Consider the following 20681-nt stretch of genomic DNA (forward strand, 5'->3'; position numbering starts at 1 on the left):
TGCAAAGGAGTTGCACATGTCTGAGCTGTCACAGAACTGGTAATGGTACCCTAAAAGTTAAGGTTTGGGTTGCTATTGTTCCAAGTAAGTTTAAAGGTTTATAATTTCAGATTGAGGGTTTCATTCAGACCAGTATTTCAGCAAAGTTTTACTTAAATGACAAGCAGTAAGGACAGACTATGTGGAATCCATGCTCCTGTTTAAAGCAGTCAGAAGTTTACAACCGGACATCACCTCATAGCAGAAACTTGGCAAGTAACCATTCAAATGTCCCTGGTTCCCTACTGCATTTAGTACAACAGATTTCTGTAACACCTTCACTGTCGGTGTTACACAAATCCACTTTAACTTTAGCTGTGCATACCTTACAGTGAGTACTGTGCACTGTGACTGGCTGCACAGTAGTCAGGGAAGGAACAGCCTCCCGCTGGGTGAGCAGAATTTTTTTCCAGTCACAAGCATGCTGCAGTGGTAAGATTTTAAATACATCTCAAATGCAATCACATTCTCAAGATGGAGATTTTTAGTAAAAGCACTGGAAGCCTAATTTGGGTATAGTATATTATGGCCAATACTATCAAACAGCAGAATTTCCACAGTCCAGAACTTGGGAGGAAAACAAAGGAAGAACTTTGCTTACAAAAATAACATTTAACACTAATTGCAGATATGAATTTTCTATTTGGAAGACTGTATTCTTTATAATGTTAATTCTTACAAAACTATAAACTCTGAATCTATACCTATTACTTAATTTACTGTTTACCATAACTCGTGGTGTGGGTGTTTTTTGTTTAAGTACTTGGAACATTTCTTTGAACTTCAGTATTAAAGTTTTCATGGAGCAAACAGGGACCTTTCCTTTTAAAAAAGATCAACATTATTTGGGGGTTTACCCCTTCCAGACTGTTGGAATTCTTCCTCTCTAAAGGTCTACTTTGTTCATTAATTATTTTTTTTTTACCATCTGAAGCACTAAATACCAGCAATAACTCTACAAAGTAACATTAGTAGTGCATACCTAATTAAAAGATGACAAAATACTGGGCAAACTATTAAAACAGGGCAACATTTGGCTTTTAAAGCTATTTAGACAGCAGCTATGCCTCAGAAAAGAGTGAATATGATACGCTTTTCATAGTACTTTAGAACTAACTTACACTATCTATACAAAACCTAAGCATCCAAAATATTTAAATCACCAGCCCACCATTATTTTAATAAATAGGCCATAATAGGGGCCCAATTGCTATAAATAATTATATTAGTGTAACATGTTTCACAAAATTGAAATAAAGCAGAACTATATCACTTACTCGTTGGGCAACTTCTGCTGCAGCAGCTGCCATTGCTGCAGCTTTGGCCTTCTCTGCTTCATCATAAGTAGGAAGAGAGGTAGCTACACTGTATGGAGGTGGTACAGGATAAAATTCATTGTGTGTTTCTGTTCAAAATAAAGAGGTTATGCATTTTTAAGCCAGAAAGATGTCAAGAATATTAAATTTTACATGCATGTAACTATTGAGCTTTAAAGTACACTTTTTTCAACAGAGGCTGAAATTGATGATATTTGTATTTCAAGTTCTTGTAAGTTTAACAAAAAACTTTATTTTTATAAAATAAAATAGTGAACAGCTTGATGATGCTTTTAGTTGCTACTCCAGGTGGAAACCTTAACCTAGATGCTGCAAGGAGCCAACAAATTTATGAACAAAAAAACATAGTTGCTGAGTTACATCCCTAGGCATTCCAACCAAAGGCTTTTTATCAAATCATATAAAAAACATGCACAGAAACATCCTAAAAAAAGTTCTTACAATATCAATTAGTTACTTAAGTCCAGTAATAATCATGCTGTATTTTTATTAGCATGGCCTTGTTGCCAACTCCAGTTCTGTGAAAATCAGTTTTTCCAAGATTTCAGTTTCACCACATCCTTTTAAAAATGTTCCTTCTATCAAAATGGACCACAGACTTCATTCTTACCTATTGAAATAGTAAAACACCATCATACAGAATAGAATTAACAAAATTAATAAAAACTATTTAAAATGCACCTTGAGCTTCCTCCTACAGCCAGCAGTAGTTTGTAACAAGATTGCTTACATGGTAAAGATTTGTCAGCACAGGTCACATGGTAAAAAGATTTGTCAGCACACCACCACAAAGATGTTAGCTATGCAGAATGATCCCTATATATATGTATTATACTTGCAAACACTGTCTCAAAGAACAGGGACTGGAAATTGCTCCTTTAATCAACATTAAAAAAATTAGGTTGGAGTTTACTTCTAAAATATTTATTTGGCACATGGAAGATGTAAATCTAAGCAACTTTGCTGAAACAGGGACTTCGATGTTGCCTGCTGTTAAGTCTGCGATACCCCAAAGGAAAGTCACAATCTCATGAGAAAGGGAGCAGTGAACAAATGGAGACAAAGACCTCTGTTGCTCATTTTCCACAAGAAGTTCAAGAGCCTTTAAAGCAAAATTAATCTTTTCATGGCAATATTTTCACCAAACAATAGCACACATTTAAGAAGCTTGAGTTTTGACAAATCAGCGATTTGGTGGGTTTTGGGGTTTTTTGTTGGTTGGTTGGTTGTTTTTTTTTTTTTTTATAAAGAAGCAACTAAAATTGCTAATGAGGTCTAATAATGGAGCACTACTCAAAGATGTAGATTAAATGTGGAACTGAACTACACTCAGACTTAAACAAAACCTATTACACTAATTAACGAACATCTATTTAGTCTAGTAATTTGGACCAATCAGCGTAATTTAGAAGTGTGCTTCTTCTGAATAAACCAAAGGGCTGTGCGTGAAAGCATAGCTGTTTACTGCAACTGTGTGTGTAGGGGAAAAAAAAAAAAACAAACAAAAAAAAACCCAACAAAAACCCCACATACCATGGCATTGTACCACTTTGAACCAAGTGCTGATTCATACACACTCCTCCCTGACAAGCTGTTATGTAGGAGAAATACCTGAGGTTGCAGCTGCTTCTACAGCTATGCTACAGTAAGGTGGAGGCGAAGTATCTGCTTCAGATAAGGCTGCTGTCTGGGGAGTCTGCGTAGTCTCTGTAGACGTGGAAGGCTGCTCAGCTGCTGAAGACTCTGGGGGGTCATCCTCATTGTGAAGCTTAGAAGAAAAACACACAAATTTCAGACACATTCAGGGAATATTTTCCATGGCAACCTAGTACTTGCAGAATCATCTTCAAAAAGAGAGATTACTCTTCAACAAAACAAAAATTATTTACAAAACAACACGTGACTACTTTAACCAGTCCAGTTAAATCCTTTTAAGCAAATGGCTAATCTTAACTGCCTTCCCCCTGCGCCCCCGCAATGGATTTCTTCTCATCAGCGATATTTACAGAGTCTTAAAAATCTGGGGTTTTTAGTGTTTACTACATGGGAAAATGCTGACTATAAATTATTCATATAATAGAAAGTATTTTAACAATACTGCTTTTTTTTTTTTTCTTAAATACATTGATAAAATGCACTAACCCATTTTACAATACAACAGGTGAGCAACACTATCTTTCATTGTATCAATCTAGAAGAAAATAAAAAAAAAAAGACACATTTCTACTTCTGTAACTGGTATTTTTATACTCTTGCATCTTGTCAGAGAGCTTCTCCACGCAAAGACTTTTCAAAACATTCTGCTTTTCTGTACAATCTGGAAAGAATCCTTTCCCTATAAAACTTTAAATTGCTGGTTTGTTAGTTTTTTGTTTTTTTAAAATGCAGTTTTAAAAGGAAATGTCCAGTTAAGCATATACAACAATAAGAATTTGGATAATCAAGAATGTTGATTAAAACCATCGAATTCGGATCCAGCAACTAATATCTTTTATTCGAAAAGGCATATTTGATTATTTTAGCTAACTTGATAGTGTTCAGAATATCATAGAATCATAGAACCATTGAGGTTGGAAAAGACCCTTAAGATCATCGAGTCCAACCGTTAACCTAGCACTGCCAAGTCCACCAATAAACCATGTCCTCAAGCACCACGTCTACCCTTCTTTTAAATACCTCCCGGGATGGAGACTCAACCACTTCCCTGGGCAGCCTGTTCCAGTACCTGACTACCCTTTCGGTGAAGAAGTTTTTCCTAATATCCAACCTAAACTTCCCCTGGCACAGCTTGAGGCTGTTTCCTCTCGTCCTATCGCTTGTTACTAGGGAGAAGAGACCAACCCCCACCTCACTACAACCTCCTTTCAGGTAGTTGTAGAGAGCAATAAGGTCTCCCCTCAGCCTCCTCTTCTCCAGGCTAAACAACCCCAGCTCCCTTAGCCTCTCCTCATAAGACCTGTTCTCTAGACCCTTCACCAACTTCATTGCCCTCCTCTGGACACGCTCCAGCCCCTTGATGTCCTTCTTGTAGTGAGGGGCCCAAAACTGAACACAGTACTCGAAGTGCGGCCTCACCAGTGCCAAGTACAGGGGCACTATCACCTCCCTGGTCCTGCTGGCCACACTATTCCTGATACAAGCCAGGATGCCGTTGGCCTTCTTGGCCACCTAAGCACACTGCTGGCTCATGTTCAGGCAGCTGTCAACCAACACCCCCAGGTCCTTTTATGAATCAAACTTTAGGAAGAAAGAGTAGCAGCATTAAACAAAAAAGTGCTAGTTCCCACTAGTGCAAACTACAAGATAAGAGGCCTAGAAGGCAACTACTGCAGCACCATATTTAAAAAATAAGATTAGCAAGTTGAACATATCTGAAAAAAGAATTCTGTAACTTCAAATTAGTAGTTTCTATGAACACCCTACAGAAAAAAAAACTATTAGAGAATAATCAGAGAATTAAGAATACAGCTACATTAATTTCATATTGGGGAAAGCACAATCAGATAATTGAAAAAAGCACATTCTGAGAAGAAAGAATGCTAAATTCCTTGTTAAGTAGTGTAACATTCACACCAAAATTGTTTTATATCAAAGTATATAAAAGTTCACAGAATAGCTGAGGTTGGAAGGAACCTCTGGAGGCCACCTGGTCCAACCCCCCAGCTCAAGCAGGGCCACCTACAGCTGGTGACTTAGGACCACATCCTTTTGAGTACCTCCAAGGATAGAGACTCAAAAAAAAAAAAAAAAAAAAAAAAAGTGTTTCCTGATGTTCAGAGGGAACCTGGGAACCTCCTCTGTTTCTGTGCGTGCCCATTGCCGCTGGTCCTGTCACTGGGCACCACTGAAAAGAGCCTGGCTCCATCCTCTTTGCATCTTCCCTTCAGGTATTTATATACATTGATGAGGTCCCCCCTGAGCCTTCTCCAGGCTGAACAGTACCAGCTCTCTCAGCCTCTCCTCATATGTGAGATGCTCCAGTCCCTTCATCATCTTGGGGGCCCTTTGTTGAACTCTCTCCAGCATGCCCATGTCTCTCTGGTACTGGGGAGCCCAGACCTGGGCACAGCGCTGTGGCCTCACCAATGCTGAGCAGAGGGGAACGGTCGCCTCCCTCAACCTAATGGCAATGCTTTGCCCAGTGCGTCCCAAAATACCAATAGCCTTCTTTGGGGCAAGGGCACACCGCTGGCTCACGTTCAAGTCCTGTAGGTTACAAACTCCATGTCTTTCTTTCTAATGAAAAACTAAGGATAACAGCAGGAATTACAAGCATAGAAGACATTTCAACAGTAGGCAGGTAAACCGAAAAGACAGTTCAAGGGAAAACAGAAAACACTTCAAAAGAAGTTAGTGCAACAGAACAACTTCGTGTAATTTTCATATGGCTTCTACCACACTCTGCTCTTTATATGTGTCGAATTAGAAAAACTGATAAAGATAGCTGCTAAAGCATTTTTCACCGTTTTTCAGGAGTCCCTCCAAATATTGTATTGAAAGAACTATAGCTTAAAGATTAAAGGGTTTATCTATACATATAAACTACATATATATGCACACACATATGTAAGTATATATATACACAAGCACAATACACACATGAGCACATACTATTAAGAAGTCACCTTCAATGGAACTGATAGGTGTTATTGAGGCGTTTTGAGTACTGAGCAATCAGGTCATTTAATGGCTAATCTGTGATCCAGAAGAAGTAGTAACCTGAGAAATATGTACAGCCATTTAGAGTAGTTAAAGCCAAAGAAAACAAAACCACTTCAAAATAACCTACTATATTTAGGGATACAGAACGCAAATGAGAATACAAAACACTCAATTCTAAAAAGGTTGAGCAGGTCAGAAAAACAGCCTGAGAGCTATAAATGTTATGGTTCTAAATTAAGTACAACCATTCACAAGAAAAATCTAGTATTGCAATGATATAGCTAAAATAAAACCATTTTAAAATAAAACTCTCATTCGATTAGCAATGAGACAAATAACAGAACATTACTGGCATACTTTTACACTAATGGCTGGTACACCCACCCTCATTTGGGATGTGTGTGTGTAGTTCTGACTACCCCACCACAACAACCTGGTCTACGAGCAGGGGAAGAAGTAAAGCCTACTTAATGGACTTCTCCCTTCTTCTTCTCCTTTTGCCCTCCACTTCGGTAACTGCAACTTTTCTTCCCTACCAAGCCATATTATGTGCTGTCACTAACCTCAAGACACACAGAGATCCACAGCAGCTCACTGGTCAAAGAGCATATTACTGCTCAAAACCCACTTTGTCATTACCGAGGAAATCAATTTTGTGTCTTCAACATGCTTTCTTGAAAGTTACCTTTCTCCAAATTATCTGTAATTTAGTAACAGTCACAAACGATGGAGGTAACATGAGCATGGGAGAAGAACATGCACATGAGACTTCTTGCCTTCAAAGACCAAGTTAACAAGTCATTCAATTGTTATAGCAACTGCAATTAGGAAACAGAAAAATTCCATCCTAAGGGCTCCATACAAAAGAGTCCCGTTACGCCCTTTAGTGCATTCAAAAGGTCTTTGTTTCGTAGGACTCATATTCAGGGACCAAGCACTTCTATGTATCCTGTCTTCTACTATACAGACCTTTCAGAAATTCTGAAAGGCATCAAGGTTATCCTAATGCAGCAACTTGAAGAAAAATCATAAGACTCCTTACAGAATACCCCATCATAAAAATCACAAGAAGTGGATTAAGCAGGTTGAGTGTTTACAGCTAGAGTAATAAACACAAGTTGTTCCATGAATAGAAACCTGCTTTTGTTACTTCTCATTCAGGTGTCCTGTCTCCTAGTCTCTCCTCAGGGCAATAACTTCAGCTCCTCTCAGGGGACTCCACTGTCCAAACTTTTTGGAGTGAAAACCAAACCAAAACAATAAAACCCCACAACTGTAGCAGAACTTGCCCCAGCAAGCTGGAAATTTTGCCTATGCTAGCAGGACAGACAGCAGTGGTTATATCGTTTTGTCTTGTGGCAACTCTGCCTTGTCTTCACAGGGCACTGATTCTCCATGGAGTCACCCGTTTGCTTGAAACCAGTAGGAACTTGACTACCTTTGAGCCTCCCCCTTCCTGTTTAATTTTGGCTTATACTGGCTGGTAAACTTAGAAGTTATTTTTGGAGACAGGGAAAGAAGAAGACTGACACTCTACATAGGTTTCGTTGCCACAGAAACCAAGCTAAAAAAACTCAGAAGGGAACAGAAAATGTCTGTTTCAAGGCATTACTTATGCTACTTACTGAAATGTTACCTGAAACAGCATTTAACATTAAAAGTATAGAAATCGTATCTAATATTTTTTTTTCCAATAGTAAGACTATTTTGCCCGCTTTTTAAATTAAAGCACCATGGAGAACTCACAGTTCATCATCCCAGCCCCCTCCCAAGCCCCCAATGAACCATGATATGGTAGTAAGCAATACAGCTGCTTTTGCCAAGATTATGGTCAAAACAATTGCCAGGACCTATTAAACTACAGACAACTGTAAATTAGTACCATCCCCTGCCCCCCACCCTCACATCTGAAAAGCAGGACACAAAGACTTTTTTTTTTCCCTTCACATCTTAGTCTGTACACAGGTATCTGGCTGGCTATATGGAGCTTTACAATTAAGAAAAGGGAATACTTTGTTATTAGACATATTAATCTTAAACTGTTTATACAAGTATTTCAATCCCTGCTTTTGCAGCCCTCGAACTACAGTACATTACAGGCTCAAAAGTCATGATCCTCATATTCTCAAGATATACCTATGTTAGGACACTTAAAATTCAAAATTCAATCAAAGAACAAAAGATTTTCTGCCACCAATGACTCAAAATCTCATGGTAACTACTAAAGAGCGTACAGAACAGGAAAAAAAAAAAATTAGCTTCCTTCATATGATTTTTACCCTATACTCTCTTCAGGTTTTTTCCCCAGAAAAGCTCTATAAAACAATGATTTACTATTTCATTTCAGAAGACGTTAAAATCAATGTCAGACCTTTCAGCACCAAAATAGTCTGGAAAATCCAGCTGTCTATTTTTTTTTTTAATAAATAATTTCTTTAAAGAAGGACTGCATCTCCTCCTGCAATTTATTTCCTGAAGTCTGTTATTTTGTTTCTGTAATTATTTCCAAAGTAGTCAGATGCAACGTCTGAAATCAGCTGACACCCTACAAAGAACACGAACCACAAGAAAGTGCTTGGTACAGAAGCCTTTACTGAGGGGACTGGTGCAGATGCTTTTACTCTTCAGGCTTTTCAAAAATAAAAACTTAAACTGGGAGGAAGATCTCATTCTCTACTTAACACTTTTCATTCATCTGCAGATAGTAATTTTGTCTGACCTACAAAAATTTGCTTGCCTGGATAAACAGAGTTTGCTCATTTGTGATGAACTGACTGATTGTACAAGAGTGGCAATACAGGTGTTATTAAAATGGGCCAAATTTAGAAAAAAATCAGGGAAAAAGGATATAGTAAGATGTCTTATGTCACCTGTACCATACATACACAAGACTAGTATGATGTTTTCTGATAAAGTGCATTAAAGTAGCGCGCACTAGCTCTAGTCATACTCATAGTGTAACACACAAAAAGCACTCACTATTTCTGTTACCTGATTTTATGCACATTTCAAAAGCTGCTGTTTTCCCATTTCATAAAATATGACTTACAGAAATCAGTACATTATAAAATTATTGCAACATAATTAAATTCAACAGCACATTGGAAGCATTTTAAAAGACCTTTTTTATAAACATACACTATTTTCATGCTATTTGTATCATTTCTTTAGCATAGCATAGAATTATGCAGAAGATACTTCCATACGGGGGGGGCGCAACAAAACAAAACCAACAAACAACTAGGCAGCTTTCTTCTCGTGTTTCCTTTTATACCTTTATTACCAGCTCATCTTGATAAAGTCTGACTTTTAGGTAAGCTTTTGCGTAATTTTTAGTAGTGATGGTTCTGCCTGGGGCACCACAGAGCTTCACAGCATTCTCACTAGCAAACGTAAATTACAAGGACTTTTAACGTGTCCTCCTTTCTAGCCTTTCAAATGGTACTACATTTTTGAAGAAGCTTGGCTCCTCCAGTTTTGACCTCACACCGACCAGTTCACAGGTTCTTTCAAACTGCATTAAAACAAACACAATGCATAGAAACTCCATAACGCTGGACCCAATACTCCGCTTTAAGTGAAAATGTGGAGACAACTAAGTAGATCATGCAAGTTCAACCTTTGTATGCAAACCAGTCGGTTGGTACACTTCCTCCAGAAAAAGCAACACTCTTAGCAACAGAGGTTCGTCATCTTCACTTCGGAGAAGTTAACACTTTGGTCTTCTAGAGTCAGTTTTTCAGACTATGCCAAAAGGTCAACCAAAAATAGCCACTTACTGCAGCTTCTAGTGCTAGAGGGAAGGGCACGGAAGACTCATCTCAAGATTGCCTGTGCAGTGCACAAAAAGCATTCCAACGTTTCTGCATTAGATTCATGACATCTTCCATACTGGTACACAGGTATTTATTCCACAGAAATTCTACTGTAGTAAATAGGAGAGGTGTAACCAACAGTAGGTTAAAAAGAAAACTGCCATCACCTTCATTAAGCTTTCAGGAAGCTTTTCACCTCTCTGTGTTACACCTGATATTTTCAGTTGCTGAAAAATTCAAAGGCCTTTTACACCTGCCTACTGGTAGTAATTTGTAAATCTGTACTAAACTGCTCCCTACAAATGAGGCTTGAGATTGAGGCATGAAAGCAGAATTCTCTACCTACAGAAAAATAATTGCACTTGAACAAATACAGGCTCTGTATTAAATGTGTGTTTTGTAACCACATTTTGCACTTTTTCAGCTTTAGTAGTCTAAAAATAGGTTTATTCACCTGTAAATAGCAAAATATTAATCTTGGGGTTTTCAAGGGAAAAAACAAAAGGAAATCTTGAAATAAAATTTAATTTTGAACCTGTTATAAAAATACTTTATGTTGGAGACAGCTTTGACCTCTGTTTACCCATCTCTATTGTTTCTGAATAACACCTAATAGTCTCAACAGCTCAGGCTGTCGAATATTACTTTTTTGTTTTTAGAAAAACCCATAAAACCTATACCATTAACCCATAAATGCCATTCAAGTGCTAAGACCAATCAGCCCTAATTTAGGTTGCAAGTAGCCACTGAACAATCAAAACTAAAACCAATAATCTGTAATTACACTTAGATAAGAATTATAAGAGCAGAAGAGATAAGCGAATCCTTCTGCAAAATAAATGTTTTAATTTTCTTGTTTATCAGGAAAAAAAAATATCCACAATGGCCTTTGAAAGAAATATTTCACAATTTTGTAAAATCCAAGAATTCTTGAGGGAAAAAAAAAAAGCAAAAAACAAACCACATTGTATTTTAACTTACTAGCTTTCTCATCAGAATCAGGTTTTATCCGCTACCAGTAAGGTAGTTTACAACATCATCATGCCTTTTTCTTCAAATTCCTGTTGTAACACCAACTTACCACAAACCCATGCAGACCAGAGTGTTAACTTCCCAGCTAGTAGGAAGGCAGCTATTTGCAGTTCAGCACCAAACGCCATCTCTTCTGAAACACAGTCCTGGCCACAACCACAACACTCCAGAGAAACATCAACCTCTAGGGACTGGGGAGCCTTCAGATTAATAAATACTCTACCAACGTACCAAGCAATTAAGCTTATAAGGCACTTCAGTACATTCTAGTAAAACACAGAAGTCCAGCAACTTTCAGCTACTTTTTGCCTTTATGTATTTAAAAGTAACTGATCAAATTTGATCAGAATTCCCAACTGCACAGAACAGATCCACATCATTTTTTTTCCCCACCATCCCATCACTTGTCAAGCATCAACTATCACATACTCAGATCTAGCAACAGCCCTTCATGACAGTGGAGTGTTTTTGGGTTTTTTTGGTTTGGTGGTTTTTTTGTTTGTTTGTTTGTTTGTTTTCCCCTTGATGCACCTCTGCAGAAAGTGTTCAACAGCAGTCAATATGTTAGAAGGTCAAAGGTGTAAAATCTGCACTCAAAGCAGGAAAGCAGAACAGAAGTCCATTGCTGCCATTCCACAGCTGTGTAGAAATACCAAGTGTGTCTGCTAAATAAGGATTAGGTACCATGGAAACCCACAACCTCTGGAGACAAACTTCTACTGAAAAGAATCCAAAGAGATTTATACTGAATGTTGTTAAAAAAAATATTGCAGCAGAATGGCTCATCTGCCAAAGTGAGACTCCTCATGTAAAAATAAAGTGATCCACAGCAATTGAAAGTGTTTTACATGCACTTCACTTAAGTGATAGTTAAATCATTTTAGTCAGTTCTCTTTAACCAGGGATCTTTAACCTATTGGATTTTTCAAGTTTGTTTGTTTGTTTTTTAAAGAGGCTTATAAGCATGTCAGAAAAAAGACGAAACAAAACAAAAAAACAAACCCCCAACAACAGTGATCAGGACTTTGTGAAAAATAAATAAATAAATAAATAAATAAATCATATACATATATATATATATATAATGTGTGTGTAGATAGATAGATATACAGATCTATCTCTCTCTCTCTCTCCATCCATCCCAATGGTTACTTTACAGATAACATTTTACTTGCTCTTTCATTTTTCATGGATTATAATCCAGATTTAAACAATTAATTACACATTTAACAGAACAACATACACATTTGCATTCATTCCCTATGGCTTCTAAGACATCTGTTCTTTCCCATCCCCCACATTAACAGCAAAAGTGGAGCTACTAGTAAAGGACAGTAACATACCATGTGTCAATATGAGAACTCTTTTAGAAAAGTAAATATTCCGAGACTAACACGACTAGGAGTGTAGAGTTATCCTTTAAAATACATCCATTTCTCTCCACTTATTTTTTAAGGTTTCTTCTCTACTAAAGAATTATTCAGAATTCATTCTGAATATTGGAATTTTGGTATAATCCAAACAGATATATGCTTCATATTTATTGTAAAAATATAAATCAAGATTAGTTTCCAAGTTTTTCCTACTGCATGGTTATAGGAATTAATTGTGAAATTTGTCAACAAAAACCTGAAGTCTCTAATAACAATAAAGACTATGGCTGGGACCAACATCTTTCAAATCTTCAAGCATGAGTATAAAAATATTTCTACAAAAAAAGTTGCTAAAAAGCTTACTCTAGAGCATGTACACTATGAAGTACTGCAACTCTGAGTTACTCTAGAATTTAGAAGTTCCTAAAAAGATTACCATGTACCACGTAGCTTTCTGTTTGTCAAATGGTAACTCGAAAACAGCTTGAGGAACTGCTTTAAATGCTATAAACAAAGTCCAAAATAAGGCTCCCCTCCTTGAAGACTTTCTAGTTAGAAGTAAGAGTGTATAACACAGACCCATTAATAAAACAGAAGCATGTTATTGAGACCAGCGGTCAGACTAAGGAAGCGTTCTGTCTCCAACACAATCATCAGGAGATAGGTAGACAGCAGACAAGCCTTAGTCGCTTATTCACCATCCATTTTCCTCAGACTCCCCGGACATTCACAGCTGTTATATTATGGCTGGTAAAGCGTACATCCCTGCCTATTCCATTTGCATCTGTTAGGGATTTGATGTGTGTGAATTTGTGTTGCTGAATCTGCTAGTACTATCTGCCTCAATGATCTTGTGTATTAACAAACCGCATGTGTTTGCCTCTCCTTGTCTTTTCTGCGATTAAAATCGAATTTCAGTGAGTGCTCTCCAGTTTTAATATTGCACAATTTGGTGAATAACAGCTCCACAACTGCTTTATCCACTGCCTTGGTGACTTTTTTAAGCATTGATCACTTCCAACTGCCACCACCCATTCCAGACGCCACTTTTAAGAAGGCCGCTTCCCTTCACCTTCCGTAGCTCCGAGGCTCCTCTTATGAGACCCCAAAACGGCACACGGTACCCAACACGCGGGCAGGTCCCAGGTTTCATACAGTGATGCTTCCTGTTCATTCTCAGCGTCTTCCCTGACGATGGACAATGTTTTATCAGGATTTGTTGGCAGCTGCCACTAGCCAACAGTTTCAGCAAACCATCAGTGACAGCTCCAAGAATTGCAAGTCAAAAGGTCATGTCTTTAGTTACCAGCAGCTTTATAGAATCAGTACAGAAAGTAGATCCCAGTCACTCTAAAGGCGCACAGAGCATACAAAACATAAAACTGGAAAAGTAGAGGGAATAGGAAAGCCTGTAAAACTAGGAAATGGACAGGGCTGTCACCAGGAGCAAACTCAATATTCAACAGTTAGTTCCAGCTTCCATTTTAGCCTACATTCACCTGGGCTGAAAATTTCAATGTTGACTGAAAAAGCTGAGTATTATTCTCTAAATATATTATGCATGTTTCACTTAAAAGCCCAAGTACAGTAGGAAGGTTCATGCACAGCGCTTCCTAATGAAGACAATGCAGAAAGATGCTAAAAATGGCAAATTCATTTTACAGGTAGAGGGATAAAGAAAAAGAGGATTTTTTTCCTGGAGAAGTATCATGGTAACTGAACTGCTGAAGGACCATACAGTTCCACCTTAAAGTGCCTGATTTGAGAGAGGTAGGGAAAAAAATGACTCGCATCTGTGTCTCCTGTATGACAGGTAAGTAAGTGTCCTTGAAAATTCTGCAGTAAAACTCTAAGAAAAACTTCAAATGTCTCAACTTTATTGACAACACAGAGGTTTTATTGCTTGTGCATTTTAATAAAAGCTAGTCAAGCAGGAACAGTTTCCTACTCTACAGTACTGGTTAGCCTGAAATGAAATCATTAACTAAATAATACATAAATCAGAGGATATTATTAATCAATAAGAGCAAACCCTCTTTATTCTTATTAGAAGGTCAATTGTGCCTGACTTTTTCAGCATATCTCATTTTCTTAGTAACTGGAAAATGGAGTACTCAAGCTCCTCAATTTAAGATATCAGTAAATCAAATCATTAGAGAGATAATACAGACAGAAATTTCAACAGCTTAAAAAACCCCCAGACTTACACAACACCAGCTGAACACACTCTGTGCACTGCATGCAGAAGAACAGGCTCTACTGAAAAGATTCTCATTTGGATTTGTGGTCTTCTTTCTCTTCCATCCACTATAGCACTCGCAGCTTTAATAAAGTTTAGTAGCAAAGACAAATAGAACAATGAACATTAAAGGCCCTTTCTTTAAAGAATGCATTTTTATGTCTCAACAGATAGTATACAGTTTTTTCAACCCTACTGTTAGAGCTAAAGTGTGTCAACTAAGCATTTTAAAGCAAGCCTACAAAACATGTGGCCCAAAGGACAATTCTCTCGATCTCAGTTGCTGCACAGATGATGCATACATCTGGAGGCAGGCACTTTCCAGCAGGTCAGGTTTTTTTGATCATAAGGCAGCTAAATAAAAACAAAAGCAGCAGCAGTCTAGGAAGCTCAGCTCTTCAAAGGAGAGTGGAAGATGACCAAACTAGTGCTACCTGTAAACCATAGGGAATATTAAAAAAAATAGCAGACATTGAGGTACATGATAAAGGAACACAGGCCACACCACTCATCATCAGCTGTGGCCCAGCACTGCAGGGCGTCAGTGGCCTGCTTGTTTGTTTGAATTATGCATGCTCATTCTACAATTTCGAACAGGTTTTTAAGAGTAAATAGCTTGTGTGAGTCTTTTTCCTAACCATTTACTCTATGCGTTTGATACAAGTCAATTTTGTGACCACAACTCTGGAGTTTCAATTAAGAGTCTTAATGCTTCAGTACATTCCTTAAAAATACCTTAAGTACCGTTTCCCTTAAATTCCAAAATACAACAGTTGATTCAAAATACCACGATCAAAATGGATAATTGGCCTCAGTATCACCCAGGACTCTTATCCCAATTGTCTCATGCTTTACCAAAAGCATCACTCACTCCTCAAAGATGACAAGTATTAACTACACTACCCATTACCAAAGCAATGCTTAAACATGAGCTTGTGCTACTTTAAAAAAAAAAATAAAAAATTTCTGCAATAAGGAGATAACTGATACTGTAAGCATCCTTTTGTCAATAACTTTTCCTCAAGGCTGCTCTACATAACCTTTTCGGATTAATCAGAGGATCAAAAACACATTCAATAATTCAAGCTACCTATACACCTTTACCAAGGACATGCTTCTGACCTCTCCTACAACAATAATCAGTCAACATTTATAGGATTACTGTCAAAAGGTAAGATATTGTTCAAAGCTAAAATGGACAAACTATGTTTGTGAATATGTTAAGTAACCATACAATAGTTGGAGACCAAAATTTTTCTTTAATTTTTTTTACCGGACAGTCATGTTTTACAAGAAGGAAGACGACAAATCTCTGCCAAACACCTTGAACAGTAACTCAAGAAAAAGAAAAATCGTATTACAAACAGAAATAAAGTAAAGTAATATACAGGCTATTGACCAGATTTTGTTGTGTCTACACCACCCAAAGTTTGGAGGTTTGTTTTCTAAATCATTCTGTCTGTTTCAAACACAGTTGGAGGAGGCACAGCCAGGGATGGGGCTGGGGGGAGGTGACTCAAATATCTAAAGTTTTGGCTATAGAGTGATTGAGGACTAAATTAGACTGTATCAGTTTTAGGCTAATCTTAGCCTACGATAATGGAAACGATGCTTAAGTGGAATAAGCAGTTAAATGTTAAAAAGGAAATACATTTTCCACTTTCAGTGTAAATCTCAAAGCCATAAGGCATCCGCATCGTGACATGTGCTGTCAGCCCCGGCTGCGCAAGTCTGGAATGACTTCAGCACAAAACAGAAGCTGTTAGTCAATTTCATTAAAAACACAGCTGGCGAAGGGGGTGCCCACTTTCGTAAAATCAGCTAGCTGTGACAGTACTTGTCCAGGAAGTGGGAGACCTAAGCCTGAGGCAGCTCAAACCCACAGTCCTGGCTGTGCAATAGCTCAGTTTCAGTAGGAAGAGTTGGCAGTGCCGCTCCAACCTAACACATTGTCAATTTTTTCACTCTTTTTTTACCCATAGTCTTTTAAGATTACTTTTCTTCTCCATTTGAAAATGGCTTGCCTAATGTGGGTGTACTGGTATACGTCAATTTGTTCATTCCCCTTTCCAAAGTAGCTGGCACACCTGAAGTCTAGAAGGAGGTTTGAGGCTATGAAACTCCACGCAACATTCAAATCTACGACTGTAAACTGAGCACTGAGGTCTCACAAAGTTAGGTGTGATGACATGACCAGTTGCCACATCTTCCTTGTTTTGTCAACACCGTCACTGGGAAGAAAGTTTTGAAATAAGCCTAGAATTAGCCATTTGTCAGAAGTACCTCATTTTCCCCATCTAGAAGACTGCTACTAACATTTTGTACTAACATAGCGCTTGATTTCTGAGATTACGCTGATGTGGTTCCCAACACATTTTTCAGATACAAACAAGCTGAGAGAGTGCTTAGAGTTTCTCTTTTTTTAAAGCAGCATGAAAAGAACACCTAGCTTGGCCACTTCACAGCTGACTTTTGCTAAGAACACTGCTACTTGAAGGCATTTTATTCCTGTTACTGAACTTCCACCTTTTTTAATAGGATTAGAAGGCTTATTAGATGTGGCATGTACACATGCCACAGCCTGAAGCTATCCTTTTACATTACATGACTTAGTGTCACTGCTCAGATCAGGTGTATCTTTCTTTTGGTTTTGTGTGTCTTTCAAGAATCTAAATATCCACAGTTTCACAAGATAGTCTCAGCCATGCCAACAAGCTTGCTGCCACCAGAAAGGACCAGTCCTGTACCCTCTCCTCCTGCACTACCCTCGTGCAGACTCAACCAAGACCTTTGGAAAAAAAACTGAGTGGAACAACCCAGGTACATCTTGCTGGCTTTTACTACTCATTTTATTTTGTTCAGCACAGTAAAACTGGTGCCCTATATAATTAAACCAATTTGTGTGCAGAGCTGATAAAAACCACCTTATGTCCCTCTGTGCCTACGCCAAAAAAACTGCCCACGTGCCACAACCTGTGCCCACATGAAGAATCAGAAAGCTGCTGTAACCGCTGTTACTCCTGTTGCACCAGTGAGCCAGCGTTTCTTCCTGTGAATCAGTTGCAGAGCTGGGTGTTGTATCTCTGGCCCTCCAAAACAGAGATTCAAAAACCAGACAGTGATGGCAACGCACAAAGTTAGACCGCCTTGGTTTAAATTTACAACAGGGAACAGAAAGAAAAGATTGTGCTTGGCTAGTACCTCATCACCTTGATTTGGGAGGAACACACAGAGACATATGAGGTTTATCTCCTTGTTCATATGAAACATGAAAGTACTTAAAAACTTAACTAATAAGTGAGAAAAATGTAAAATGTATTACTTTTTAAGCACTATCTGCATCACTACTGTATCTGCAAACATACCTCAACCTTTATAATTTTTCTTCTTCATTTGCGGCAGGATTCTTCATAAAAAATAGGGAAAAGTGTTTATAAAAATATTAAACCTATTCTTTCAAGAAAAAAAAACCCTATTGTAATAGACAAATTTGTTACAGGTAAAAATGTTACAGAAATAAATTCAAAATTTAAAATGTTTAATATTAAATTCCAAAGAACAATTAAGATTCAAGGACAGTCATTGTTTGAAAGTGTCATTTGCCTCATTTCAGAAGATCCTCATTTGCCCTTCTAAACTGTTAAAGGTCTATGCTAGGCATTTCAAGTGCAAAAAGCCAGTGCACTGAAAAATTTTATCTTCAAGGATTAAGAGGTTTGTATCACTAAAAATATCAGTGCAACTGTCACAAGCAAGCAACAGTAACGCTTATCACTTAACGCATCTTTACTCAATATTCTTCAGTACCATAAAGGTAGTCCCCTAAATGCGGTATTTTATCTGCCAGTTACGACTTCACCACCAGATCTGTGGAAAGCAGCAGAATTTCCCTAACATAAGCTAGCTCGATCTGTTCAGTAACACCAGTTACATAAGAGTTCTCCAAAGACAATAAGTACTATAGAAAATATGCTAGATATAAGCTAGGGGTCTTATATCAAAGGCACAGAATAAACAATATTTGGGTTTTTATTTGCCAATCACTATTAGGCTCAGTCCCGTGAAAAGAAAGGAAGGAGGAAGAGATTTGTCTTTGCGCACATTTCCTGTGTAGGTTGACTTTCATGTGTTTGAGACCTACAAAGACAACTTGACTTTGATTAAGGTTTTTAACCAGATAACATTGTGAGAGTAAAGAGTCGATGCCAATGGAGTTAAGAGATAAAGAAAATTAAGCCTTATCTGAGATAATTGTAAAACTATTTATAACACGTAGCATTATGCAGGCAAATGGATTGAAATAAAGTGTTTACAGTAGCAATTTTCATCTCTTAACCCTGTTTCTAAAAAGCACACACCACTTACATTCATATACAATTCACATACCTTTTAAAAATCACAATTTCTTTATCCCTGTTAGTGCTGTACAATAGCAGGCTGCTGTCTCGGTCTTGCATCACACATCACTTACAAACGCCACCAAACCCAGGTGCTACAGTGGCACAGCAAGTTCAGCAACAGCTAAACTGGCATCCATCCGGCCTGCTGCCTTCGGCTCCATCTGTCCTGGTTTGCCACCTACCCATCTCACCACTTACCTATCTAGCTCTGACCACCCCATAAGTTAAAGACTGATGACCACCTGACCCCAGACTGATAACCCAAGGCTTTAATCAAGAAAGACTGGGGGGAGCGGTGAGTTGATTATAATTCTTAAGCAGTTCAGCATGTAAGCCTTGCAGCCTTCAATGGGATTTCTGTGCCTAAATCACTCGTATGCGCGAAGTCTTCCCTCATGACTCGGTTATCTGGAAAATCACATCTCACAGAAAAAAAAGGCAATCCCGAGCTTTACTACTTAGTTGCTCACCCAGTTTTATGCACTGCAGAAAACGGCTGCATTTCTTTTTCTTTGTTTCAGTATAGATTCACAAAGCATCATTCAAATCACTTTTTCTGCAAACAAGCTGGATGAGGAGCAGACATTTCAGACAAGATAGTAATGCACAAATTAATGCGCAGATGACAAAGAGCTAGAAGGTAAAAAGAATAATCAGGAGAATGATTGCTAAAGAATTTTTATTATAATTTTCCTAAAGTTGATGCCTCAGTCCCCTTATCCAACAACAACCAGACTAGGGGAAGAAAAACTAAAAAATACAGTGAGGAAACGACGCAACTGAACTGACTATACCTGTAATGAATGTAAAATTTAAAACACGTTTACCAAAAGGATTGCTGCATGCAAGTGACTAAGGAAGGAAAAAAAAAAAAAGGAAGTAAAGCAAGACAGCAAAGGTTGGCTAATTTACTTTTGATGTCACATTCCTGCAGGGAAGCATGACAAATTCTTAGCCATCAATTAGTTGTCTTTTTGCCCTATGAAGAGAGGACAAAAAAGGAGGGGCAGAAAGCAATACAAATCACACATGCCCGTGGCAGAGAGTTACGTAATGCCGATGTACCGCCTGCTCTTTGCTCATAACACTTGCTTTGCTGCAATTCCAAATACCAGCTTTTTAACAGTTGCCTGGTTTGAACATTTTTAAACTGCTTTTTAAAATAAAATGCAGGTGCACAACAAAGAATAAGATCCAGAATGAAGCTTTAGTGCTATTTCTGACAGAGGCAAAAAACATGAGAAGCTGAGGGTTAGCTTTATGATCACACGTTTTCTGTGTCATAAGCAGTCATAAAACCAGCTTGTTGTGCTAAAGCTCGAAACTAAATTGCCTGCCATTCTTAAAACCTTTTAGTTTAACTTACTTGAAGAAACCACAAATAAAAAGAGGCAGCAGTGAGATAGCTCCTTCAACTTCATTGAAGCGCTACTGTCACTGACAGGAACAGAAATGCAAGTCAGTAATTCTTTCAATAATAACGTACACCTATAACTCTTTCTATTTAGAAGAGAACTTGCCCTGAATAGTGCAAATAGATCAGTTCGAAGTAAAGGCAGAATGAATACAATTGAAAAAAAGTGTTTGCTATTATTCGGGGGGGGGGGGGGGAAGAAAAGACATACAGTGAGCATAGCAGAACTAGTCAGATTTCATAAGCTTAGCACTAGGCAGTGGGACATTCACAAAACTAATGCGATATTAGCCACATTAAGTCATATTTCTCTTCTATATTTTGTCCTTAAAAATTAGGACACAACCATAAAATCTGCAATAATCTATTG

The 20681-nt window shown here is 38.0% G+C and overlaps 1 protein-coding gene across 5 annotated transcripts in view; it reads right to left on the reverse strand.

Annotated features, from left to right (window-relative positions):
• The window catches only part of NDFIP2 (Nedd4 family interacting protein 2), a 48813-nt gene that overhangs the window by 25574 nt on the left and 2558 nt on the right, over positions 1 to 20681 (reverse strand). For all 5 annotated transcript variants that reach the window (XM_087757066.1, XM_087757067.1, XM_087757063.1 and 2 more), the window contains 2 exons: positions 2988 to 3144; positions 1317 to 1444 (listed from right to left, as the gene is read on the reverse strand). In XM_087757066.1, coding sequence (XP_087613192.1) covers positions 1317 to 1444; positions 2988 to 3144 — 285 coding nt within the window. The remainder of the gene's footprint in view (positions 1 to 1316; positions 1445 to 2987; positions 3145 to 20681) is intronic.

This window comes from Nipponia nippon, unplaced genomic scaffold, assembly GCF_047370975.1.
Source record: "Nipponia nippon isolate SJK-2023a ecotype South Korea unplaced genomic scaffold, ASM4737097v1 scaffold_2, whole genome shotgun sequence".
NCBI classification, from domain to species: Eukaryota; Metazoa; Chordata; class Aves; order Pelecaniformes; family Threskiornithidae; genus Nipponia; species Nipponia nippon.